We start from the raw sequence: 25,114 nt of genomic DNA on the forward strand, positions 1-25,114 counted from the left end.
AAGCTGTTTCTTCAATGATTAGCTTGATGATAGTGAATGGGACACCATCTACCATTTTTATTGGTTGTCTTCTTACAGTGCAGGGCTAGAATGGGACTCTGCTCTCACTCCTTTTAAGCAGCTGTAGCCCACGCATTTCAAATCAGTGACATCTCATTTATGTTTTCAAAGCAGACTGCAGTCTTGCATTTCCCTTGCCTTTTCCCAGAAAATCCTTTTTCCAAACTGACTATTATTTGTTCCACCTTGGAAAAGGATTTCCCATGTCCCTGGTGTGTGTGTTTGGGATTGTTTAGGCCCTGGCAGAGTTTTAGGGTCTCTGCAAAATAAAGAGCAGTGTTGAAGAAATAACAGCTTCCAGTATCATATGTTTCTGTTTGTCCTTTGACAGTCCAGCTCACTCCTGGTGTTTGTTTTAATGGTCTTAATTGTCTTAAGTAATGGGGGAATTTATGAATGGTGGCTGGGATTGCACCCACACTGTGGTCATAAGGTCAGGGCAGAAATGTCCTCCTCTTTTTACCATCTGATTCTCTGTCCTTTCCCCTTGTGTGACCGCCCCATGCCTGGCATACATTCTGTTGGTATCTAGCTGGGTATTTCCTCCTAGATTTTATCTCATTCCTTTGTCCCTGCTCCCTCCTTCCTTAATTTGACTAAGCTCCTTCACCCCAGTGCCCTTCAGTGATCTTGTTGAGAGCCATTAGGGTAAAGTTGAGCTCAGGGCATCCTATTGTTGGTAGTCAGCAGGGATTCCCCCCTCCAAGAAGTATTTTTTTTCCAAAGAAACAGCCTCAAGGAATGCCCTTCCCAGCATCACTAGGCTGCTAGCAGCATGACTGGAGCAGTGACACTGCACATTCTTCTCCCAGACTGTTCAGGGACCAAAGCACAGAGCCAAAGAGAAGCTCTGTCAACTGGAAAATCTCTGAATCGCCACCTTTTTTTTCTGACTGGCAGAACCATCTTTTGCCGCCGCAGCACACGTGAGTACGGAGTGTCTGAACAGTGTTTAAAAAGCTGCATGTTGTTACTTGGTGTATTTCAGGGTGCACGGAAAGGCAGCCAGAAAGTCCGGTTAGGGTGGGGGGAGGCGTTCCAGATAGTAAACACTCAACATCTGGCAAGTATATCCCTCTCATGTCTCAGAGATTCCTAGGAGACTGACTGTTCTTCCTCTCTCACATCTGTTTCATCAGATTAATTGGGCAGATTAGAGGTTAGGATCCTGAATGGAGCCCCAAGATAACTTTGAGATTGTCCATTCTTTTGCCATGCTTTTGAAAACTGCATTTCCCCACTGCTGTACAGCATCCAGCACAGCACAGTGAAGGTTTTTGCCTTTGGCACGGGAGACTAATTGGAGAGTGAAGTCATTGATTTCAGTGAACAATTTCTCCCTGAGGAGAACATCACCAAAACTGCAGTCCACCCACCAGGGCGTCAGTCCTGCTTCTACCCCGGAGGAGTTCTGCATTCCCCAGCACCGAGGTCTCAGCTCCATCTTGACTCGTTCCTTCTTGCCATCACGGGGAGGTACCAGTGGTCTGTACTTGGGAGCTAGCCCGCCCGCTTTGCTCACAGCTTTCCTTGAGGTTGACTGAATAAAGACGGGGAATCTGGGAGCTGACTCAGCTCTGCAGTTTGCAGGAGGGGGGTCGTTGGACCATTGCAGTTTTTCTGCTGGGCAGACACAGGTAATAGCTACAGACAGCAATAGCTTTCAGATAGCTGCTGGTCCTGAAGGGGGGAGCTGGGGCTGAGTCCTTGCAGTGCAGAGTTGGCGGGTGCCATCGCAGGTCTCACTGCCTCTTAGAGTTCATTGCAGAGGGTCTCAGTTCCCTTCAGACATGGGTCTGAAACCTCCTACAGGTGTAATGAAGGGGGTGCAGTGCGAGGTGTCCTGTAGTTGACTGGTCTCTAGCACTTGGTGGGTGGGTGGGAACAAGCCACCTTAGATCACTTTGTATTTAAAAAGAAAAACAATTTATAAAAGATCTGTCTGGAAAAAAAAATAATGGAAAAAGCTCCAGAAAAAGAGCCTGTTTGTGTTTGACTTGTCGAGATTTTATGCCAAACTCTTTCATTTCACCCAAACCACAGCAAGTCCAATCTATAAAACAACATTCCCAAAACGGCAACAACAGACAGCTGCAACCTCTCCCCTACTTGGAAGCGTCCCATGGAGACAGCTCCAGCAGGGTGGAGATGGGAGCAAGAGATTGATTTGGGAGAGGATTGGCTAGTTTTATGAATGTGTGCAGGAGGAAGAGTTTTGTGTTGTGCTCTCTCTCTCTGCAACCACAGTTCGTTGCCATCTCTAGCCTGAGAAATACAGATGAACAAGGCTGCAATTCCTCTGCATCTGGGTGGAGCCCATTCCCAGACCTCTGCACGGAGCCTTGCCGAGTACTGAAGCATTTGGCTCAGGACTAAAAGGATAAGGAGAGAACCAGAGTTTCTCTGTGCCTATTCTTCCAGATCAGTGTCATGTCTGCCTGGCTGGAGCATTAAGGACCTTTCAGTAACCAAATACTTTGTGTCTCTCTGAACCTTTATAGAAACACAAGCTCCTTAATTTTCTGCTGGATAAAAACTTTCCTTCTGTTGAAGATACCCTCTGCTCCTGCTGAAACTTTTCCATATGGACTGGGTCTCTCTTTGTTTCTGTTTCTAGTGGCCAGGGATAGTTATTATTTGTTCACTGATCGAGCAGCTCTTCACAACCTTTATTTTGTTGTCAGTTAGTGCTTTGAAGTTCCCTCTATAGAACAGGTACTAGAACTTGGGATAGTTAGCCAAATTTCAAAACCTCTCACTGCTTTCTCTCTTCAAGGTTGTTTTAAAAAGTTCCCACCCTGCTAGCTTTACCAAGTGCTGAATCACCTCTTTGGGTGGCCACATCCTCGCTGGGGGGAAAGAAGCCTCGAGCAGAAGAGAAGAGCCGACATTAATGGAGATACTTAAACCTTTCCTCCCAGCCCTGAAAAATTGCTGGCAATGTCTGAACAGTAGGGCTTGAGCAGTGGGGTAGAAAGTGGCCAAGTCAGTATTACAAGGCCATTGTTTAGTGTAAAATGGTATTGCTTGCAGATCTTTGGCTCTGGAGAAGAAGAGAGCATCAGCAGGAGAATCTATTTAAGGCATATGTCTTCTGATTGCTGTTTGAGTTCTGTCATGACCTGCATTTCTGGCTTGACTTTTGCTTTGAATTGCTTTGGGTATTCATTACTCAGTGCTTCCTATTTTGTCTACACCTGTGTAGCTAATCCTTTTCCTTGAACTTAACCAATAGCCAGAGATAATCCTAGTTTGAAAGTGACTAGAGAAACATAACAGTTTACATATAATGTATGTTTTATCCTGGTTGATTTACACATGAACTGTCACATTGTCCTTCGTTAAATACCCCACTATAAGATGATAACAATCTTTTTAAATATTACACAGGGTTAAATAATTTTCCTTTTTTTATTTCCTTTCTCTTTTTGGCAAATGTTCCATTGTTTGGATTTTTCTTCTTACGGAAGACCAAGCCTGGGTGTGGGACAGCTCTGAGTGCCATCTGCTGGAGGCCTGCTTCCTCCCATCCCTGTGATGGGCCAAATCTGGAGGCAGTGCAAGTGGTGATGTAAGCCTAAGTGCTTTGAGGCCACAAACCACAGACTAGAACAGGAAAATCATGAGAATTAAAAAGGAATTGAAGCTAACACCCTCAGACACTTTCAGCATATCAGGATCACTTGCTTACACTTCTTAATGGGAGTACCATCACTTTTCACGCATCCTGTGCTTGACCCCTCATTCTGTTTCCACGGAACACATTTTTATACAGAAACTTCCCAGGAAAAAGTAATGAAAAGATCAAAGTCTTAGTGAGCAACAAGTCAGAGCTTCTTGGATGTTCCAGTACCAGCATGGGTTAGACAAAAGGAAGCTGGTCCCCAAGCGGGAACTGTCAGCTATGTCCCTGGGCAGTAAGCAAGGACTTTAAAGAGCAAATGCTCTCAGAGATGAATAGCCTTTGGCAGCCTCCTACAGTTTCCCTTAGTACAATATGAGGCATTTGAGAGTGAATTGGATATATGGAAGTTATTTGTGCTGTGTCCCAGCAGCCAGCATGAGAAAAGTAATGGCAGAATTGTGGGGAATGAGGTTTACCACTACCTGACATATGCATCCAGTGTCTGCTCCTGAACTTTCTTTTAAGATCAGCCATTGTAAATGTGTGTATTAAGAGAAAGGGATTAATTTAGCATACAGAGTTCATACCTGTAAAATCAGGATTTGAGTAACTTCATTGATTATTTACCTACATTTATCTCTTCCTTCACAGGTACCTGCATTCAGAGCAGAAGTTACCTGAAGGTACGTCACACAAAACATCCATGACCCTGCAGGCAATAAGCAACCTTTTACATGCATGTTCTGTCCAGGGTTTCATGTGCCTAACTCAGCTCTATTTGAAATGCAAATGAAACCCACAGCTGAACTCTTCCTCGCTCTTTTATATCCCTGCAGCTTTTCACCAGCTCAGGTTCCTTCACAGTCACTTTGCTGTCTGGTTTGAGGAGTTGGTGTCTTTCCTGTCCTTTGGGGTTGTGTCAGTGGTGTGACTCAGTGTTTGCTCTATGTTTGTTGATGTCTTGCTTGAATATAAGTCCAAAATCAGTTTTAATTCCCTGCTAGTAACACATTGCAGACCAAAGTCTAGTGGAGAGGGCTGGAGCCAGTATGGCACAAGGCCCTGACTGAATTCTCACTCTAGTCTCTTCAATTCCCCCGTCTATGAAACGTGGGTATTAATGGCAACTAATTTCCCAGGAAGTTCAATTTGTTCAGCTTTGGGATGCAGCAAAGAGCTGCGTATGTGCTGTGTGCAGTAAGGAGAAGGAACAAGGAACTGCAGTGGTGGATGTCACTGCTGGATGTCAGGCCTTATCTAGACTGAACCAGTTTCATGCTCTGTTCATGCTAGTCTGGTAGATGCACTGTGGTGCTGGATGGGCTGTGCATCAAATTGGTTCAGGTTTGAAACAGACCCATATACAGATAATATTTCCATCTCTCCAGCAGCATCAAGAAACTCCTGAAGCTATATGAAAGCCTTGCTGCTCTGATTACATCACATCTGACATGACCTACAAACGCCAAAGGAACGGGGAGCTCCCATGCTGCTGCTTACGCTAAGCCTTTCCAAATATAGTTCCAGTCTCATTGAAATTCCTGGTATTTATAATTTGATCTGGCAGGCGTGCAGGGCTGTGCATCAGAGGGGCTTAATGAAACAAGAGTGATGCTGGGATTGAGGCTGTCTGGAGAGAGCTGAAAGGCATGTTCAGGCCATGGAAATGTCCTGCTCTCTTGTTGGTAAGAGGGAAGTATTTGCAGGTGAACCTGTGTAAGCCCATGTGATCGGGGAATCCAGAGAAAATCTCTCTGCAAATGCAAAAGCCAGCTAAGCCTTGCATTGCCTCACTGATATGCAAATGAGCACCCTAAATATCCTGCTTTGCTTTCTAATACCCTTAGCCAGCATAAAGACAACAGGCTTTTTATAAGCTGTAATCAAGTTCTCCAGGCCAGGGGTGAGCACGTAGGCTTGTTTCAAGAAGACGAGACAGCTGCTGGATATGCATCCACCCCTACTGCTGGCCCTGTCCGGCTATAACCACCACTCTTTCAAAAGAATTGGTGTGCTAACGCCTGTCAGGAGCAGTACAAGCCTTTAGCACACACAGATCTGTTAATAATCTTCTCATTCTAGGCATACTTGCTGCATAAGTGATTTGGAAGTAGAAAGCCAAGCCAAATAGGCTTCAGGCTTCATGCACTTCTATTCTAGGCCTAATCCACCAGCTATATTGATCTTGCCCTTTCTGCCAACCTAGAGAGGTTGTATTACACTGTTAATCCCATCCTGCCCAGGTCACAGGCACAACAGGCTCCAAAAAGCTTCACCTGCTGGTGTCACAGGAGTGGACTCATCAATGGCAGCACTTCTCTTACCCTGGTTGGCAGGGAGCAGCCTGTTTCTCTGAACCCTTTTCCATCTCTCGCTGGACTGTACATTCCTTCCCTGCTTCATTTCATCTCACGTTCTCATGCAGAGCAGCCTTTGCTGTCAGCACGTGGAGATCCTTGTCATATCACTAGCACAGATGACTCTCACGGTGCCTGTCATTTTGTGCAGCTTGAATACCCATTGCTTTGCCTGGCTGGCTGATGGGGGCCCAGAAAGCCAGACCGATCAATTCCTAGTTAACCTCCAGTTGTTTTGGGGCCTTACTGCTGAGCTTTGGGGAACTGAAGGGGGCAGTTGCTGCATGCATTAGTATTTCTTGGGGAAAAATGGTGAGGAAAGAGAGCGCAGAGAGCACAGAGCTCTGTTTAACAGAGCAGCCCAGGCTCTAAAGATTGGTGGTGGATAACCCTACACCAGGCCTTGCAAACAGGAATTCATGAGGCATTGCCAGGGTCCAGGAAAGGCAAGACCCATTGCACCATGTTTGCTCTAATTCTGTCCTCCCTGCTTAAAGACTAAAATGCAAGCAGGTAGGAACGCCGACTACGAGAGCAAGAGGATCAGCATCAGTGCCTTTCCTCTGCTGAGCCATAGTGCAGCACCAAAAAAACTCTCTGAAACTACACACCGAGCAGAGGCGGCTGCTGGGCAGCCCTGAGGATCTCTGCAGTGATGGGAGAGAGCAGTCCCTGCCACAGCCCTACTGGCGGCATATCACCAGGTTCGGTTTCTCCTAGGTCTATGTACAGGAGGCACACAACCTACAAGCCTTACACGTGTGAGTATTGGCACATTAGGGTAAAAAGCGGACAAGTTTGCTACTTGGAAGCAAGAAGAGTCTTTAGTGAGCGCCTAAGAACTGCCAGGGCACTTCTGTGTGCAGCAGCAGCACATTTCGGACTGCAGAGCATCCTTCACAGCAGCAAGCTGGACCCTCGTGGCAACTCACGTGTTGAGGCGGAGCGCAGCAGGAGGTCAGGAAGCAGCCCAGGCTGTGCAGGTCACACGCTGCCTGCGCTCCTGCACGTCCCAGGACTCGCTGCAGGGAGCTTGGCACTGCCACCGGCCCTTCCAGATGGCGTCGCACAGCTGCTGCTCTGCAGGGACGGAGAAGATGACCTTGCAAGGGCCGGACGGCTGAGGCCACAGCAGGGAGCAGCGCTGACACAGATAAGGCAGGAGGGCAGAGGGGTGCCAAAAGCGAGCCAAGCCCGGGCAGCCCGGTGCCTGCTCGCAGCTGCCGCACACCGCCATCTCCCGGCAGCCCGGGGCTGCAGCAGCTGCTGGGGGCTGCAGGAGGGTTTTCCTCCGGTTCCTGGCACGGCACGGGCTAGTAGTGTTGGAGTCTGGCAGTATGGAAGTGCCAGTGATGTCCTGGGACTCCTCTGACCCTGCCCCTTAGTGCCCAGAGCAGGAGAAAAGCACTCTACTTTGAGTGCCTGCTCTGCTGCATCCAGCCTGCTGGGGACTCGTGGTCTAGGATCAGTCCAAAAAGAGGACTGGAAGGGGAGCGTGGTCCTGGAACCCTCTGTGGTGCTGGGGAAAAAAAAGTCACCAGTTTTACTTTTATGAGTGGGAAAGGCTGTTCGAAAGCAAGGACAAATTGTGTGTCATTCTTCTGAAGGAGAGAGAAGAAAGGAATTGAAAGACTGGGAGATGTGCTGGAGGGAGTCGATGAGGGCTGCCCTGTCCTGCTATTGCAGGCTTTGGCCTGAATAAAAGCAAAGCTTGTCACTGCAGCAAAGTGAGTTAGTGTCACTGGGAAGAGGCAGGGGGCACAAATTACTCGCGAGGGGATTTGTGGGGGATCATCCTGTGTACGCTGTCTGCTCCTGGGTGCAGTGTGTCACAGGCCCCTGCCTGGGAGAGGAGTGATGCTGGTGGGGTATCTTTGATTACCGTGCTCTACCATGGAGACCTCTGGTAGCTTCTTCCCTTGTGTCTCCAGGAAATTCACTCACCATAAGAGCAGTAAGTTTCGTTTTCCTATCTCGTTCTTTGTAAAGGCTAAACTGCAGGATCTACCAAACATCCAAAGTAGGGAGGTTAGCAGCACGTCGACTGTTCAGACCCTCCTGGGTTAAGATTCTTGAGCAGAAGCTGATCTGCACGCACATCTCCTAGCAAAGGCACCATCACCTCTCTCAAAAAAACACCTTGCATAATTATTCTTCTAGAAGATTTTTGCTTCTGCCCCTGTCCTGGAGAATCTTCTCCCTTAAGGTGACACAAGCTGTGCCTACATTTTAGAGCCGAGAGGGATTTGAGCATCACCAATGCGTGCTGTGCTTGGGACGTAACAGCTTAAGCAGTATTGGATGTGAGCATAGGCTCCCGCTGAAATGGCCCATTAGGCAGCCTTTGTAGCAATTCAGCATTGTTCTTTGTCTCCTTTGTACAATTTCACTGTTCAAGGGCAGGCTGAAAAAAATCTCATTGCAAATCTAATTGCACATCTGACCACCTGTGTAAACTGTGACTTTGGTTTCTTCTGTCTTTATCGTCTGAAGTGTGGAGCATAATGACAGCAGCCTCTGAGCCCTAAGAAATCCCAAAGCAGCTCCTTCCCTCAAGAGCTGCAGGCTCCTAATGATACCATCAGTAGCTCTTAGCTCATCAGTGAAGACAATTTAGCCATGGTTTCAAAAAGAAAAACAAACAAACAATTTTTGAGTTCAAGAGGCTCTTTAAAAGAAAAAAATAAAAGTAAATGTCAGTAGAATTTTTATATACATTCACTTAATCTGCTTCAGCACAAACATCTGAACAATGTATCCTGGAATTCTGTTAAACTGTAACTGCCTGCCTGAGTTAATATTTGATACAGTAATTCCTGAATCTTGTAATTATTTTTTTCTGTAGCTAAGAATTGGAGTAGAAAGAGGAAATGTCATTTTTGTCAATGAACCAGAGACAGTTATTTTAAATTTTCCTTATAAGATACAGTACCAGCATTCAGAAAGCCATCCTCTGCTTTTTCCTTGAAGCCTAAACATGTAGAAATAATTTAAATTATAAGCAAAAAACCACTCTGCTCTTCAGAGCTAGCTTTGCCTTTTACAGACCACAAGTACGAATGGTCATGGACACACACTCCGCACAATCCTGGCAGAAGCATGAGTAGCATTTGCTCCCCTTTTATGCAGAAAGGATCCGTATTACCAGCAACACAGAGGAGCCTGCAAAGGCCTGCTGAGCCCGGAGAGATGAGCACCTTACGATGTGCACAGCAATATCATTGTTTTTGAAATATTTCTCCTCTTTCTCTGTCTAGGGTGCCGTGTGCTTGTACTTGAGTCAGTAAATCCGTTCCGAAAGTACCTCTCGGTCCTGGATGTCCCCCTGTCCTGCCTCCTGCCCAGCGATGCACTCTTCATACTCACAGAGGAGGAGACTGAGCAAGCCAGGGTGAGATGCTTGATACCTGCTTAGCCTGTTTGAATAGCTCATCGTCATTGTGAAGGCTTTAGTCAGAAGTGTTGTATTCACAGAGAACTTCACAAATAATTACATACATGGATTATAAGTGTCATTAGTGAATAATCTTCAGTGATTTGTGAAACGCAAAAAGACAAGACGGGTTGCTTCAAGTGCTGTGTAGATCGCAGGACAGGGCCGAGCAGATTTACAGGTCAGAGATCTTCAGTGCGCTGAGTTTTACGCTGGGTCCGGATGTAAGATGTAGGGAAACTTGCCTGCTTTTTGAGGCTGCTAAAAGCCAGTGTTATGTATGGAAATTGCTCTGATAAGGGTGACGTTATTCCCTTGTGGTTTTTGTTTCTGAAATCTGAACTTTTTAAGCTGGCGCACTATAAATAGATTAAGTTTCAGCTGGCAGTTTATGATCGGAAGCAGCACACTGTGTGTTCTCAGATGCACACCTATCATGTTTCTGCTTCCCCAGCATGTGAACACCCGGGCATGAGATACCATGTAGGGAGGAATAGTTACGGGACAAAACTGTCACAGCACCAATCTGCAGCTGATAACATCCTTTCTAGCAGGACCTCTCTGGACACTAGGCAGCACACCAGCTACTCTGGGGCAGACAGGCCTCTCCCTGCCCTTTGGCCTCAGAGCAGGCAGCGTTCTGCCTCTTAAAACTTCCCTGCTCACTGAAATCAGCTGTCCTGTAAATTGGCAGTGAACTTCACAGGAGGCTTTGAAAACTGCCCTTACATTAGGTCAGGAATGTTTTTGTAATGGTTTCTCAACTATTTGTCCTTCTAGAGAGCCATGCGGTGTCATCGCAGCCAGCTGCTCTGGTTTCGCCGTGTCTATATGCTTTTCTCACGTTATATGGTGATCAATTCACTCCGTCTTCTGTAAAAGACGACGCTCACAACTTCAAGAGTGAAAGAATGAGCCAAAAAAGACTGTGCCAGTGGTTACTGGAGGAAACTCAACTGTTACATACTCAAGAGGACAGGATTCTCTCTATGTAGCATTCTTTCAGACTACAAAAACAGTTTGTATAAACTTTCTCCTGAATATCTTGTCGCCTGATACATTGAGATGAAGCGGGTTTAACAGCTGCTCTATTTTCTCACTGCAGAAGCTTAAATAGGATAAGAAATTTGAATTAACCTAGTTAAGAGTCAAACGCAGGAGTATTCTGCATTAGAGAAGATATAGCACACACAGTTTTTTCCCCAGGAAGATACAGCTGCAAAGATGGCTGGGAACTTTTCCTCTTGGTGCTTTTGTAAAATCCAAATATCAGGAGAGACTTCTGTATCATGCTATCTCCACTGATAAAACCAGAACCACAAGACCTGTCTTACTCAGTCAGAACTTCAAAAAGCCAAAGCTTATGAATAAAGCATCAGAAATTAATCAGTTTTCTCTAATTGCACTCATAAAGCTGCTACTGCTTCTTTCAGACACACTGTGTTGCAGGTTCTTCCTTCCCAGAGTTTCCCTCACAAAACATGAGCATTTCTTCTTGCTTCAGGACATGGGGCTTGAGATCAACTCAGAAAAGTCTCAACACGATGTAAGAATGAGTTGCAAGAGACCTTTTGTAGAACATATATGGAGATATAAAAATTGCAAGAGATGTTTCAAAAGCAGTTCAACTTACCTAAAAGACAACTGCAAGATCTTCTCCCTTCACGTTAAAAGGTAAGTGAAGGAGAAATCAGTTTTCAGTGATGTAATTCCTTAGATTATAGAGAGATTTTACTAGTGATTTGGGATTCTATGTATAGCAAAGTCAGCAATGCTTCACATTTCTGTAGGCCTTTGCACTCATTAATGTAGGCTCATATCTGCAGGAGGCATCTTCCATGCATCTGCACTGCTAGTCATTGCATAGTCAAGATTAGAGCCCAGATTGCAGATCCTGATCTGTTGCTGTGAGCGCATCCCCCTCCTCCTGCTGAAGACAACAGGTGAGCTCCTGGTTGTACTAAAGCCTGTGTCCGTTGTTATAAGAGTTTGACATTGATGAATTACGTGCCCTGGCCCTGAGTCAGTGCCTAAGCATATCCCTACTCAGCCTTAAAACCATGAGCGAGTCCAGGCTTAAGCAAAACAGTACTTAATCACATGACTAACATCAGTGGTCCCTCTGTGGCACACAGCTAAGCACCTGTATAAATGCTTTACTGAACTTGGGCCTAGTAAGCTCTTTCTAATCCCCTTTAACTCTAAATCTTTGTAAATTCATTCAGGTCAATGGAGAAAAAATGGTGTAAGCTAGTATTATGTTCTAAGCAAGAGATTATCTTACGTAGGACATTTTTATAAGCCAGACTTGAAACACAGGAAATATGCATATAAACCAAGACTAGATTTTTTTTTTAAACTTTGTTCTGTTTATTTTGATTTAAACTTTACCATAGCTGAAGGCAAACTACCAAAATACCACCCCTGGGGTAGTTTATGGAACAGAGGTAGTTTGAAAACTGAAAGTCACAAATGAATGGGACAGGCAGCATAGAAAGATTTACTTAAGAAACAAAAAACAGGTAACGTCACCACCCAGGAAAGCCCAAGCTACGTTTCCGTGGCAGTGCTCCAAGTTCAGCTGCTGGAAGGGTATGTCACGGTTTTGACATGTCTCTGATGGTCTTATGTTCCTTCACTGCCTTCTCCCATTCCTTGCCATTGATATCCTCCGTAACAATGCTGTGCACGGTGCCTTCATCCAGACAATGGGGAGCTATTCCTGAAGAAAGAGAGAGTCCACAGAAACCTGCTTTTCGTAGCTAAAGAGCGGGAGATGCCTGCACGGCTGCACTCTGTGGATGGGGCATCTCAGGGACTGACAGTTAATGCTGTCAGTCTAGCTGTTGCTGTAAGGCTGAGAGAAATGTCATGGACTGAAGCCCACAAATCATAGGTGAGACTTTCTTATGGAGCAGCTGCAGGTTCAGGCTGCAGTTCTAGATGTTTATCAATTGAGGAAAAAACTCTGAAGGCCCATGCCTGCTCACTGCTGTCATGTTAGCAGCCAGTGGAGTCTTCATCCAAGCTTTGCTTGGAGGTTAACTTTGGTTACCGCAGTTTGCCAGGTTTACTGTTTCTACCTACCATAACCATCGGGATTAGAGCGAGGAGTATAAAAGCTCTGTACACCACAGGTCTTGCAGAATGTGTGCTGGGCACGATGTGTGTTGAAGGTGTACGTTGTCAAATTATCAGCACCCTAAGCAGAAACGAAAAGCAATATAGGTTTTCTACATAAATAGATTAATTACTTTCTATGGGTTTGTAGCTAAAAATGTAAAACTAAAAATACCACCTTCTTCTTGACTTTACTTGAGATACAGAATTTTGCATTCATGCTCCATTCCTGAACCCCTGTGCTTTGTGTATACACATGGCCATCCTGGTCAAGGCTCAGAACTGCAAGAGCTTTAATGTCAGCTAAGTAAATAAGATGCACTAACACACTAACAGCAAACAGCATAAAATCCATATATTTTTCCCCAGTCAGCCAAAGGCAAATTTAGGACAAGAAAACTGGCTGCCACTTGCATCTTTGAGGATAATACTGGATTAGATGGATTAGATAGTTTCTTTCTGCTAGTGTTCATGGCCATGTTCTTACCGCAAACTTACTCTACCTTCAGCAACTTGAAACGCGAAGCTGGGACAATGAAGTGTCTGTTCTGTTTCTTTGTGCAAATGCTGCAGCTGTAAAAGAAAGAGAAGACCTTTCTAGAAGCAGCAGACAAGTTGTAGTGCAGCAATCAGATCTAGCTCAGACCTCTTGACAACTGAAATTCCACTGACAGCTAAAACGGCTCCTTGTTGGCATCAGAGGTAAGTGGCAAAAGTGGACTCAAGGTAGCAGTGTTTGGCTAAGCATGCCTATGGAACAGACTAACCCTACGCAGGTAAACCAATAGGGTATTTGCTCAGAGCAAACATTATATGCTATTTTTATTTGCATATGCAATTCTCAATAGACATATCAAGGACAAACTGTAGCCCCGAGAAATCCATTTAATCTTTTATACCAGAGTTTGCCAACTTTGCCAACATTAATTACCTTGCAAACATGGAAGTGAGATACAGAGCCTACTCGTGAGCTGGATGCAAACTAATTGCAGGCAAGGGGAGGAATCACTGCTGAAATCGGACACTGTTGTAGTTTGAAGCACATCTGGTCAGAAATGTAATGTTCACTTGAGAAGACCAAGTTAAAAAAAGGATTGATGTGCTTTGAGTACGCTGTACTTAGAAGAAACATAACGCAGATGGCTGAGCACCTGTAGTCATCAGATCTTTCCCAACGCTTTCTGCATGAGCATGGATGTGAGACCTGAAGTCCAGCCCACAGATGCAGCATCTGAAATCTCCAGCACTGATCCCATATTGGATCAGGACATAATTAGACATCCACTCTATGGAAACAGATCAGAGGATGTTCTGCAGTTGTTTTATGTTGTTTTCGCTGTAAAGCATTGATTGGAAAAGCGTATGAGCTTGTATTCATCTATGAGAATAGGGAACCAAAAAAACTCACTTGCAGTTAAAAACATGCAGATCTGCTGAAGCCCAGACTTCAAAGCGGATGGCTCCACAGTGACAGCCTCCTGTGTGTTTGACCAAACCTCTGTATTCACTGGAGAGATAAGCAACAGAGAGATTATGTAAGCATGCAATTTTTGATGGCCTACTAAATTATTCAATTCTGCTTTGAGCACTTGCAGAACAACTGAAAATGTATCCACTCAAATGCATTTAAATAAAAAGCTCCAGAGTGAGGTAGAGAATGGTTTTTTGTCCTCTGCAGCAATTGCATTTCTGGTTTAATTAAAACGGCGATAAGAAAAGGAAAGAAGAACTACAGTTCAAGTAGAGTACACTCTGCCTGCAATACAGAACATGTGCTCCCCTGCCACAGTCCAGGTCAAAATGCTGACCTCAGCTGCAGCACAATCAGCAATGCATGGAAACGAGCGGTATTATCACAAGACAGCCCTCTTGGAACTGGGAAAGGAATTTTCCCCCAGTTTTTCCACAGCTGCTCCAGTACCACTCATACTCCTCCATTTAAAAGCTGGGATGAGCAGAGACCAGTCGGCTCCCATAGCGTTTCAAACACATTTTGTATTTTGATTGCAGAGGAACTTCATGGAATCAAGGAATCTCCGAGCTTGCGCTTCTCCCTCTCCCCTAGGGCGCCTCCATAGCAACTCGGCAGCACGAACGTGCCGGGTCAAACGCCAACTACAGAGGAAAACCCTTTTCTTTTCAAATTTTTCTTTCAAAGCCAGCCGCTGGTGGTAGCCTGGTGATGTTGTGCTGTGCTCCGCAACGGCAGCGCAGGGGTGGAGATTTGGGAGGTGAGCCTCGCACAGCCCCAAGGGCATTTGTGAAAGGAGGGCCCCGAGGCTCTGCAGACTTCACAGGACACCCGCTTTTTGCGTGAGGGGGATCCCCCTGCCCGGCAGCTCTCCGTGTTCCTACTCACTCACAAGGCGTCCAGCAGCAGCCGCGCCGCCTCCTCACAGCTCAGCCGGTGCCGCTCACGGAAGGCGGCCCAGCGCCCGCTCTGCGCCCCCAGATCGAAGGCGTCGGGCCCGGGGGGCACCTCCTTCTCCCCGGGCCCTGCCCGGGAGCCTCCCGCCTTCTTCCCTCGCCCCCCGCGGCTCCCGGCCCCGGGGGAGGCGGCGGCGGCGCTGCCCCCCCGGGACCGCCGCGCCCGGCCCGCCGCGGCTCGCCCCATGCGGCCCGCGGCCCGGCTGAGGCGCGGCCGCCAGGGGGCAGCCGAGGAAAGGCCTAGCTGAGGGGGCAGGGCGGGCGGACGGACAAAAGTCCCTCACGGCGCCACAGGTCCGAGCCCCAGGGTGCTCCCTCTTGCCCCAGTGAATATTGTGAGGTGAAGATTCAGAGCGGCAGGGTGTCGAGCTCAGTGTGCCTGCTGGCTCGTAGAACACCCTGTAATGGTAGGAATGCCAGTTATTCACAAGCGATAGCGTGAGGTTTTGTCTTTAATTATAAACATAATGTGCCTCACCTCATGTATTCAGGTGTTTTGCACATCTGAGGTGCTATTAAAACTATGTGGCTTCACATCTCTGCAATGCACCCACCGTCATTTAAAAACAAGGCTGCTATTTAACAGTGCTCCAGTGTATCAGTATGCACCTCTGGAAGCACGTTCATTGAGTCCCTGTCCTTCCTTAAGGTTTGAAATCATTACAGCAGCCTCACAGAGAAACAGATTTTAACCTGAATCCCACTAGACAACTTTTCAGAAATAAAGTCACCAGAGTCTTTAAGTTAAAAAAGGAAATGTTCAAGATAGTGCAGACCTTAAAACAAAACAAAGAAAAAACAACAACAACAACCACTTCTGAAAGCACCTCTTTAGTGGTAAATAACCTAGAAAAGATTATTGCACACTTGTAGGAAAAAGCTGCTTCTCAGGTAAAATTGTTCAGTGCAGAGGAGAAGTATAAAACTTGTTGGCATTCAATTTGCATTTGGTAGGAAAAATAAAATCACTCTAAGGCTGAATGCCCAGTGCTGCACGAGTGGAAGTTTATTTTGTCTGAGTTACAATCAATAACTTGTATTTTCAACAGTTCTTTATGTCTTGCTCTTCTCAAGATGAGGAACAGGGAGAGATGTAAACAAGAGAGCTGCCAGTTTGGTATGGGGCAGAAGGCCCTGTCTTGTCCACGAAGACAGCAAAGCAACTGGACGATGATGAAGCAACCATCAGCACTCTCTGATCTGGAAAACAGCTTTAAAAACACGCGACTACAGTGTGTAGGCTGCCTCCTTAGATGGCACATACCAGGACTCGAATAACAATCCTGTGGCTCAGCACATCCCTTCTCTGATGATAGGAAAGGGTACTGAGTTACAATTTCCTGTTATTCCTCATGTGAACCTCTGTACTCACTATTCATCCTAATGGAACCATTTTAAATACACTGTACGTGACAAGCTCTCGTCCATGCCAGCATGTTCATCTGTAGCTCCTGATCTGAGCCACTCCCAGATCTCCTTTAGTCACGCTAGATTTCATGTTAGTCACCTTATATTTTGGGAGGAAAAGTCACTGAGATGAAACTGGAGATCGTGAGCTGAAACTGACTCTGTGTAGTTTGCACCATGGCTTCATCTGCCTGCAGTGCGGGGCATGGCCCGCAGCAGTTGCAGGTTTCAGCGTACCATGCTCTGTCCTCTGAAAATAGGGCCTGCACTGAACTGAAAGGCAGAGCATATTTTAGGAGCTGATCAAATGGCCTCCTGTCTGCAGGATGAGCAAATACTAAAATTTGTCCGCTCTGAAAAAGCAGTTCCTGTGTGAAAACCGGAGTGAATGTGTAATGAGTCTGTGTAATATATGCAAATATGTCGCTCTCAGCTCACCTCCACAACTAGTTCACCCCATTTTAAATGTAGAAGGCATTTCGAGAAGGCAAATTCTGTTTCAAGAAAAAGAACTACAAGACAAAACTGGACGAGCAAAATGCAGTCTTGTTTCAGAAAGTTATAGACAAAATATTCTTTCTACTTTTTCATTTGTTTCATGTTTTATTACAAAGAACTCTTAAAGCTCAAAATTGGGTGTCACATAAATAAACAATACAAGAGCTTTTTAGTAGGTCTCTGGCTGATGATAAATTTCACTGGTTTTCTGACTGCAAGTCCTAAATTATAGTCATTGCATGTTGTATTGTCAGTATACATGGGTGTTGGGCATTGCTCAAAGAGTTAACAGCTTTCACTAGGATATTGATTACTTCCAAACCTGATGCAAGGCTTGCCAAACTTTAGTAGAAATAAGTAGCTTGATGAAGAATGTTTTGTTCTTAAGCTTCTGAGACAAAGTGGAAGAAGAAGAATTATTCAGAAGGAGGATGGGAAAGACATGAGGAAGAAAAGTCCAGTCAATCACTTGTCTCTTTAGGTGTATTGTGATATTCAAAGTTCAACAGCTGACGTGTTTCAGTGTTAAAGTACATAGGTGCTTTTCTGTGCCATCCAGCTCTGCTTGTATAACAATGACTCAGCTATGTAGACCTGGCTTGCAGCCTGCACCGAGATTCTGTCTGTGAGGGCATTTTCACAGCAAAAGCAGAACTAAAAGCACTTACGTGTTTGTGGGTTTAAGGTAAATTAGGAGCTGTGGATGCTTTTCATCTAACAAGCAGGGAACTAGAAGTAGTTTATAGCTAGCACCATATTTAAAAGAACTAAGGTAGTTAGTACCACATAGTTTGTACAGAGGAGAAAAATATCAATGCTTGGATTTTAGTCTCGATATTATGAAAGGGGAAGCTTTCTGGCCATTCTCCTTACCATCGAGGGATCCAAGCTGGATCTGAAGACAAAGGGGCTGATGGAGGAAGGCTGTTTAGAATGGCCTTGACAATACTTGGTTTTGTTTACTGTTAGAGAGGCTTAATTGAAACATATTAATAATTATTAACAGCATTGTAGAATCATTCCTTCTATCTTTCTGTTTTGTCAGGATGCTTCTCTGCTATACTGCTGAAAATCCTCACCCCAGAAACCACATGCTCAAGCAGCTCAGACACAGCAGAGAGAACGGGAACAAAGAGAGCTCCTTCAACTGCAGTGCAGTTTGGATCGGATCCAAGAGACTCATAAGCAGGAGATAGACTGCAAAGACGCAGACACGTAATTTTTAGAATAGACCTAGTTATTGTTGCTTTCACTGGCATAACGTGCAGGCACAAACCTGTGATTTTAGGCTGATGGTGTATTTATAAGATGCCCTTCAAAAGTCTCCTTACATCAGAAGCATGTGAATTGACACGTTTCCCTGGGTTATTCAGACCTACAGAGAAGGACGCGCCCAAACATGTTCATGGTGGCAGCACAGATCTGAAAGCAAAGCTGTATCCATGTGTCTTGCAGTCAAACTATGCTTTAAACAAAGAAACAAATTAGTATTGCCCATTTCCCCTGTTTTATTACAAATGTAGCTATTTGTTTTTCTTAAGTTTTCAGCTCCTGAAGTTGGTAGCTTGTTAAGGACTTTGTTTATTAAGGTATTTTTAGGATAAGGCTTAAAAAAAACAAAACTCGGAGAGTTGTCTTTTTTGGTAATCTCAATATTACAGTCAATCTTACCGTACTTTGAATTTGTGACTCGTTATTTTTATAACCCTTGAGCTTGGCAGTACAAGGACAAGCAGTAACATGCCACAGCTCTATTTGCCTTAAGACTGGAACTTCAGCAGACTGGGCCTTATTGCAGTGTTACAGGTTTAGGGAGAAAATATTTATCTCCATAAGCATAAATAGGTAAGTATAATTATCCTGCGTCATATGCAGTGAAAGAGACCTGACATAGGTATGAGTAATATTATGAGGTAGAAAAATACATTGCTTTTCCTGGTGGCAAATAGCCCTATTTTTATCTGAACAAAGGAAAAGTACTGAACTTGCTACTCCTACTCAAATCCTCTGATTTGCTGGCTGTCCCAAGTTAAACCCTTGTAGCTAAAGATAAACAGATTGCTTCATTTGACATTGCTCACGTCGAAATGCTATGCTGTTGCTAGGGCATTAGTGTACATAAAAACAGACCTAGTAGTGTACATAAAAAACAGACATTGTGTTCTAGAATGTACAAATTCATTGGAAACATTTCTCTGACCCCCGGTTCTTCTCTTCTGAAAGCAGGTTATTTTATACTACTGCCCAGTGACCTACTTTTGAAACCACTCAGCAAGAAATATGTGTCCCCAAAGGCAGGCCCCATACCCTGGCAGAGGCTGGAACCACCTGTGCAGTCAGGCCAGTCACAAGATACGGATTTCTGCTTTTTCAGGTTTGCATTTATTTATATGCAGTCCACAGTCAGCCGCTTGCTGATTCTTACTCATCTAGAACTGAAGGAAGGGCAGTATATATGCTAAATACTTGTGCTTTGAATAACCACAACAGTAACAGTACATCATTTAAGAACAAACATGTCTCCTCTGTATCAAGCTTGGGTAGTAAAATATTTTCTGAAGAAATTCTGAGGTAATGCTGAAGTTCAGTAAAATTAAGTCATGAGAGTGTTACTATCAGCTTGGGAGATTGTTCTGTACACATAATGTGTGAAAACGAGGCAGAATCTGGCCTGCAATGTATAAAAACTGCATTATGACTTCAAAAAAAATGTACCTTTCAGCCTGATGATAAAATATCATCAAAGTACAATAACGAATCTGTGCAGATAGGAATTGTGTAACTGTCAGTGTACATGGATTTACCACAGAGAAAAAGCCAAGGAACAGGAAAAGAGATGTTTAAGATCTCTGTATTGTCCCAGAAACAAAAGAGGTGGGGTTTGTACAGGCATGTAGATGTCTATCCCAGCTTAATAGTTAGGAGAATTAAACAAATCCAATCAGTGGAGGCTGGAAAATGCTAACGATGGCCTGCATAGAGTAGCTTGCCAGCAGGCTATGGAGATTAGTTTAATTCTGCTAGGCCTTGGAGTTGTGCAGACAAAGCCAAACTCTTTTGTTTATCTCTTGACAGAGGGATACCTGAGGAAAATAACGAGGCTTTTTGCATGGAACTGACAAATACAATCCATTGTTGTTTCTAAACAGAGCCTACATTCAATGGCAGCTGTCTGTGCTTTGCTGCCTGTGCTTGCCTTGGGTAATGTCATTTCCTTGAAGAATGACTTTCAGGAGCCGTTGTTAACAACGTATTTAAAGAACTGCCTGTGGTAGAGCCATCTTGCTGGGATTTTATTCTTATCTATTGATTTGAATATTTAACCAGAAAACAAACAACTGCTTTCACAAGCAGTTTAGTCATAGGCTTGAGCCATACTTAGAAAAAACAGAGGAGGGAAGGGCTCCAGTATTTTCTGGAAATACACAGTGAAATCCTTAATGCAAGCCTGATGTGCACAAACACAGTTCAAGGCTTTAAGATTAGCATGTGGTTAATCTTCAGTTTAGCAGACGTGGCCTTTCACAATTGTAAATATTACTTTTAGTTCCTCTCAAGGCTCCAAGGTATTATTTGGCTGCTCTGGATCAAACATCTTCCACCTTGGCACTATGCAAACAAAAAGAACCTATTGGAAACACTGAGCAAAACTGGCAGCATAATGAAAACAAATGTAGTATTGCTCAAGTCTGCCATTTGCTCTAAGTTTATGTAGCTGAATAATATTCCAGAGGCTGGTTATTGCCACAGAACAGTCTCTGAATTTTCCAGTTACTGTTTTCCTCCCTTCCTGTCTCTACATTGTGAATAATTGTTAAGAAGATTTATTTTCTTTTTACTGTAAAACAGGAAGTGCTAGCAGACACAAGCCTTGCTAGAAGAAACCAAAGGTTTTTTTTGTTTGTTTGTTTTAATGGAAATATAGCACATAGCTCTGTATTAAATCCTGCCTATTCACATGCATACTCATGCTTCCTGAGTAGAGGATTTACCAGAAAGTTCATCTGGGTTCACTGAGGGAGCTAGCAGCAAATGAAACAACACAAAAACCTTTTTTGTTTTTGCATACTCCAGTTATGATATAAATTGAGTTATGAGCCAGTCTGAAAGGTCTAATGAGCTTTAATTAACGTGAAGCACATCGCCACATCAGTTTGCAGCAGGAAGTTATTCCATAACCTGTTCAAGGCTTCCTGTTCTGAAGGCAAGTAAACAGCCATTTCAATTTCAAACGTCAGCATTTCATCAGAAGGCTTGCTTTGCAGCCTCGTGTTAAAAAGCCATCAGCTGCCCAAAACTGGCTCAAAGGGCAGCTCAGGAAATGGCCTCATGACAGGGCGCACACTCAGCCCATAGCGTGTGACGCACCGGGAGACACAAACACTTGCCAAATTTCTAAGTGCCAGCATTTTCCAGCATTTCTAACACACTTCTGCTCTCCCTGGCTTTCCCTCACAGCCCTGCGCAATGGGACTATGCCAGGCCCTGACAGAAACACTTTGTGTCCTTCAGGGAAAGGGCCAGCGAGGTACTGCAGGGACTCTAGAGGCCAACAGAAGGCTGACACCAGAGGTAACCCGTCCCTTCCCGGGGTACCTTCCCCCTCTCCCTGCCAGGCCCTAGGCACTGATGGGGGAGGGCAGGCGAGGCGACCCCACAGAGGCAGACCCCACAAAGTCGGCCCCAAATGGGACCCCAAGCCCACGAACCCCTATGCGCATGCGCTCTCCCCCGCCCTTACCGAAATCTGCCCCGCCACAGGGGCCGCCCTAGCAACAGGGCTGACCTCACCGCGCACCAATCAGAACTCGGCAGCTCCCGAATCTTCCAGAGTTTTCCTTGCGAGCACCCCCACCCTCCATTCCGGTCAGCCAATCAGCACCCGCCTTTCTTACTGCTGCACCAATCAATGCCGAGCTTTTCGTTACTTGCAGTAACCGCTTCACCGCACCTCCAGATCCATCCGCGCTCCCAAAAATTTGGGGATTCTTGAGGAGCTGGGGCCTAAGGCGAAGAGCCCGGGACCCCCCTCGCTAATGTAAGGGGGACAGCCGAGGAACAACGGCGGGTGCTTCGATCAACAGGGGTCTTTTGCTTGGGACTATTTTGAGAGGCGGATGGACACGTCAGCGTTCGGGGGCGGGGCCTGCCTGACAGGAACTGCATAAATACGGGCAGGGGTGCGTCACCGCGCAGATCACAGCTGGAGAGAAAAAGGAACTGAGTTCGGAGGGAGCGGCGCTCAGGGCCGGAGACGTGAGTCGGGGCGGCGGGGGGGAATCGGGGGGGGGAAACCCTCGCGTTTGTGGGCAGAGAGGCAGAAAGCGGAGCCGGGGGGTTGTCGGGCGGTATTTCTGTATTGCTGGTTGGTGGCGGTGAGGTAGGGAGCGGCTCTAAATGCCTGAACGATGTTACAGACGGGTGGGGGGTGGCCGCGTAACCGCCCGGTGAGGAAGAGGGAGTAGATGAGGGAAAATGGCGGAGCCTGCCGTCTGCGCCGGAAGCAGGCGTGAGTCACGGCCGGAGCGGGCGGCGGCACCGCGCTGCTGTCACGGGTTGTTCGCCTGAAGCCCTGCGGCAGCTGCGCGGGAGGGCGCGGGGCGGTGCTGCGGCCCCTGCTGGGTTCCTCTGCCGCATTGCTGCGGCTGGAAGGTGAAGGGGCTGGCAGCTGGGGGTCATTCGCCCGGAGACAGCATCAGAGGTCTGTCCTGAGGAGATAGATGGTTAGAAAAGATCATTACTTTAGCAGCAACAGTTAGAGAAAGATTATAGAATTCATAAGGTCAATAATAAAATAGAGAAACTCTAAATGCTATTTACGTAATGCAAAACAGCAGAAGTTGTTGTATTTAGAAATCACAGTTTTGAGACTGTATTTTACTGACTACTTAAGGCTGAAATTTCTGTATGTTTTGCAGTTCAACATGCAGATCTTTGTGAAGACCCTGACTGGCAAGACCATCACTCTTGAGGTTGAGCCCAGCGATACCATTGAGAATGTGAAGGCCAAGATCCAGGACAAGGAAGGCATTCCTCCTGACCAGCAGAGGCTGATCTTCGCTGGCAAGCAGCTGGAAGACGGGCGCACCCTGTCTGACTACAACATCCAGAAAGAATCCACCTTGCACCTTGTGCTGCGCCTGAGGGGTGGCATGCAGATCTTTGTGAAGACGCTGACTGGCAAGACCATCACCCTTGAGGTTGAGCCCAGCGATACCATTGAGAATGTGAAGGCCAAGATCCAGGACAAGGAAGGCATTCCTCCTGACCAACAGAGGCTGATCTTTGCTGGCAAGCAGCTGGAAGACGGGCGCACCCTGTCTGACTACAACATCCAGAAGGAGTCCACCTTGCACCTTGTGCTGCGCCTGAGGGGTGGCATGCAGATCTTTGTGAAGACGCTGACTGGCAAGACCATCACCCTTGAGGTTGAGCCCAGCGATACCATTGAGAATGTGAAGGCCAAGATCCAGGACAAGGAAGGCATTCCTCCTGACCAACAGAGGCTGATCTTTGCTGGCAAGCAGCTGGAAGACGGGCGCACCCTGTCTGACTACAACATCCAGAAGGAGTCCACCCTACACCTTGTGCTGCGCCTGAGGGGTGGCATGCAGATCTTTGTGAAGACCCTGACAGGCAAGACCATCACTCTTGAGGTTGAGCCCAGCGATACCATTGAGAATGTGAAGGCCAAGATCCAGGACAAGGAAGGCATTCCTCCTGACCAGCAGAGGCTGATCTTCGCTGGCAAGCAGCTGGAAGACGGGCGCACCCTGTCTGACTACAACATCCAGAAGGAGTCCACCCTACACCTTGTGCTGCGCCTGAGGGGTGGCATGCAGATCTTTGTGAAGACGCTGACTGGCAAGACCATCACCCTTGAGGTTGAGCCTAGTGACACCATTGAGAATGTGAAGGCCAAGATCCAGGACAAGGAAGGCATTCCTCCTGACCAGCAGAGGCTGATCTTCGCTGGCAAGCAGCTGGAAGACGGGCGCACCCTGTCTGACTACAACATCCAGAAAGAATCCACCTTGCACCTTGTGCTGCGCCTGAGGGGTGGCATGCAGATCTTTGTGAAGACCCTGACTGGCAAGACCATCACCCTTGAGGTTGAGCCCAGCGATACCATTGAGAATGTGAAGGCCAAGATCCAGGACAAGGAAGGCATTCCTCCTGACCAGCAGAGGCTGATCTTCGCTGGCAAGCAGCTGGAAGACGGGCGCACCCTGTCTGACTACAACATCCAGAAGGAGTCCACCTTGCACCTTGTGCTGCGCCTGAGGGGTGGCTGTTAGTCACTGTGCATCTTGCTTGATGAGATTGCTGATAGCACTTGTGTTTGCACTGTAGTCCTTCTAATGTCTTAAATTAAATGCAAAGTTAATGCAAGCTTAAGTAACTGCTGAACTGTGTTGTAATGCTAATAAAGTTTTCTGTTGCACATCACAATTTGTAGTCTTGTCTCAGTTTAAGCTAGTAAACCCAGTATATTTAAGTGACATGCTCATGTTGGCTTTTTTCCATGGTGGTTTAAGCCTCCTTACATGGATAATGACATCGTAGATGAAACATACATGGATTAAAGTCTTAATTTAAGCAGAAATACTATATTAATTCTACCTAGAACTTGACACAATTTATTTCCAGGAAGGATACTGCATTCTGTTAAAGGCTCCAGAAAGCTGCTACTAAACCAAGCAAAGGTTGTAGGACTCAATTCAGTAGGGTGGATTTACCATAGTTTGTAAACTGCAGTATCTTTAAATGGGTTAATTGTTCTGAGAAGTAAGTAATTGTGTTGCCTGACACTGACATAAGGTGAATTCACACTTCATTAACCTTTGTGTAAGCTATATAGGTGAACTTGCTAGCTAGGTGTTTTTTAATGGAGAGAAACTGTAGTGTGTCTGTTCCAGAAGTAACCTGTTCAAAGTGAGTTGTATAAAATGGAGGTGGGGTGTTACGCTGTTGACTCATGTGGTACACTTGGGGAAGGACTAACTGCAGCAAGCACTATTGTGTTGCATGCAGTTTGGAGGCATGCCTATATACTGAGCTCTGAAAATGGTTTCCTTGAAAAGTGAAGCATTGGGTACAAGAGGGTTTCCTTGGGTTGAGTAGTAGCATTTTACAAAAGCATATTTAATGCTGAAAGCTAGGGAGTTAGCGCAGAAATGCTTTTTG

The 25,114-nt window shown here is 45.8% G+C and overlaps 3 protein-coding genes across 12 annotated transcripts in view; 2 read left to right on the top strand and 1 right to left on the bottom strand.

Annotated features, from left to right (window-relative positions):
* The window catches only part of PIGL (phosphatidylinositol glycan anchor biosynthesis class L), a 65,462-nt gene extending 51,466 nt beyond the window's left edge, over nt 1–13,996 (top strand). The window contains exons 5-10 of one of the 3 annotated variants that reach the window (XR_007709061.1): nt 4,337–4,368; nt 9,300–9,433; nt 10,256–10,493; nt 10,980–11,149; nt 11,302–11,418; nt 13,169–13,996. Coding sequence is in view for 1 of the 3 variants with exons in the window: in XM_050714796.1 (XP_050570753.1) it covers nt 4,337–4,368; nt 9,300–9,433; nt 10,256–10,354 (265 nt within the window). In the remaining 2 variants the exon portion in view is untranslated. Of the gene's footprint in view, nt 1–4,336; nt 4,369–9,299; nt 9,434–10,255; nt 10,862–10,979; nt 11,150–11,301; nt 11,419–13,168 lie in introns of those variants that run through there. The other 2 variants (XR_007709062.1, XM_050714796.1) reach the window with 2 other exon arrangements.
* CENPV (centromere protein V) lies at nt 11,822–15,226 on the bottom strand. The gene is made up of 5 exons (XM_035560989.2): nt 14,959–15,226; nt 14,004–14,102; nt 13,099–13,168; nt 12,563–12,677; nt 11,822–12,197 (listed from the first exon to the last, which is right to left on the bottom strand). The coding sequence occupies exons 1-5, from the start codon at nt 15,207–15,209 to the stop codon at nt 12,073–12,075; spliced, it is 660 nt and encodes a 219-aa protein (XP_035416882.1). The 5' UTR covers nt 15,210–15,226; the 3' UTR covers nt 11,822–12,072.
* Nucleotides 15,227–19,158: 3,932 nt separating this feature from the next.
* UBB (ubiquitin B) lies at nt 19,159–24,379 on the top strand. Of its 8 annotated transcripts, XM_050714788.1 has the most exons (4): nt 19,159–19,301; nt 21,386–21,499; nt 21,862–22,183; nt 22,846–24,379. In XM_050714788.1, the coding sequence occupies exon 4, from the start codon at nt 22,852–22,854 to the stop codon at nt 24,223–24,225; it is 1,374 nt and encodes a 457-aa protein (XP_050570745.1). In that variant the 5' UTR covers nt 19,159–19,301; nt 21,386–21,499; nt 21,862–22,183; nt 22,846–22,851; the 3' UTR covers nt 24,226–24,379. The 8 variants fall into 8 exon arrangements, with proteins under 8 accessions (XP_050570745.1, XP_050570752.1, XP_050570750.1 ...); XM_050714795.1 differs by lacking the exons at nt 19,159–19,301; nt 21,386–21,499 and having other exon boundaries at nt 22,044–22,183; nt 22,846–23,127; nt 24,040–24,379; XM_050714793.1 differs by lacking the exons at nt 19,159–19,301; nt 21,386–21,499 and having other exon boundaries at nt 22,051–22,183; nt 22,846–23,355; nt 24,040–24,379.
* Nucleotides 24,380–25,114: the final 735 nt, after the last annotated feature.

This window comes from Cygnus atratus, chromosome 20, assembly GCF_013377495.2.
Source record: "Cygnus atratus isolate AKBS03 ecotype Queensland, Australia chromosome 20, CAtr_DNAZoo_HiC_assembly, whole genome shotgun sequence".
NCBI classification, from domain to species: Eukaryota; Metazoa; Chordata; class Aves; order Anseriformes; family Anatidae; genus Cygnus; species Cygnus atratus.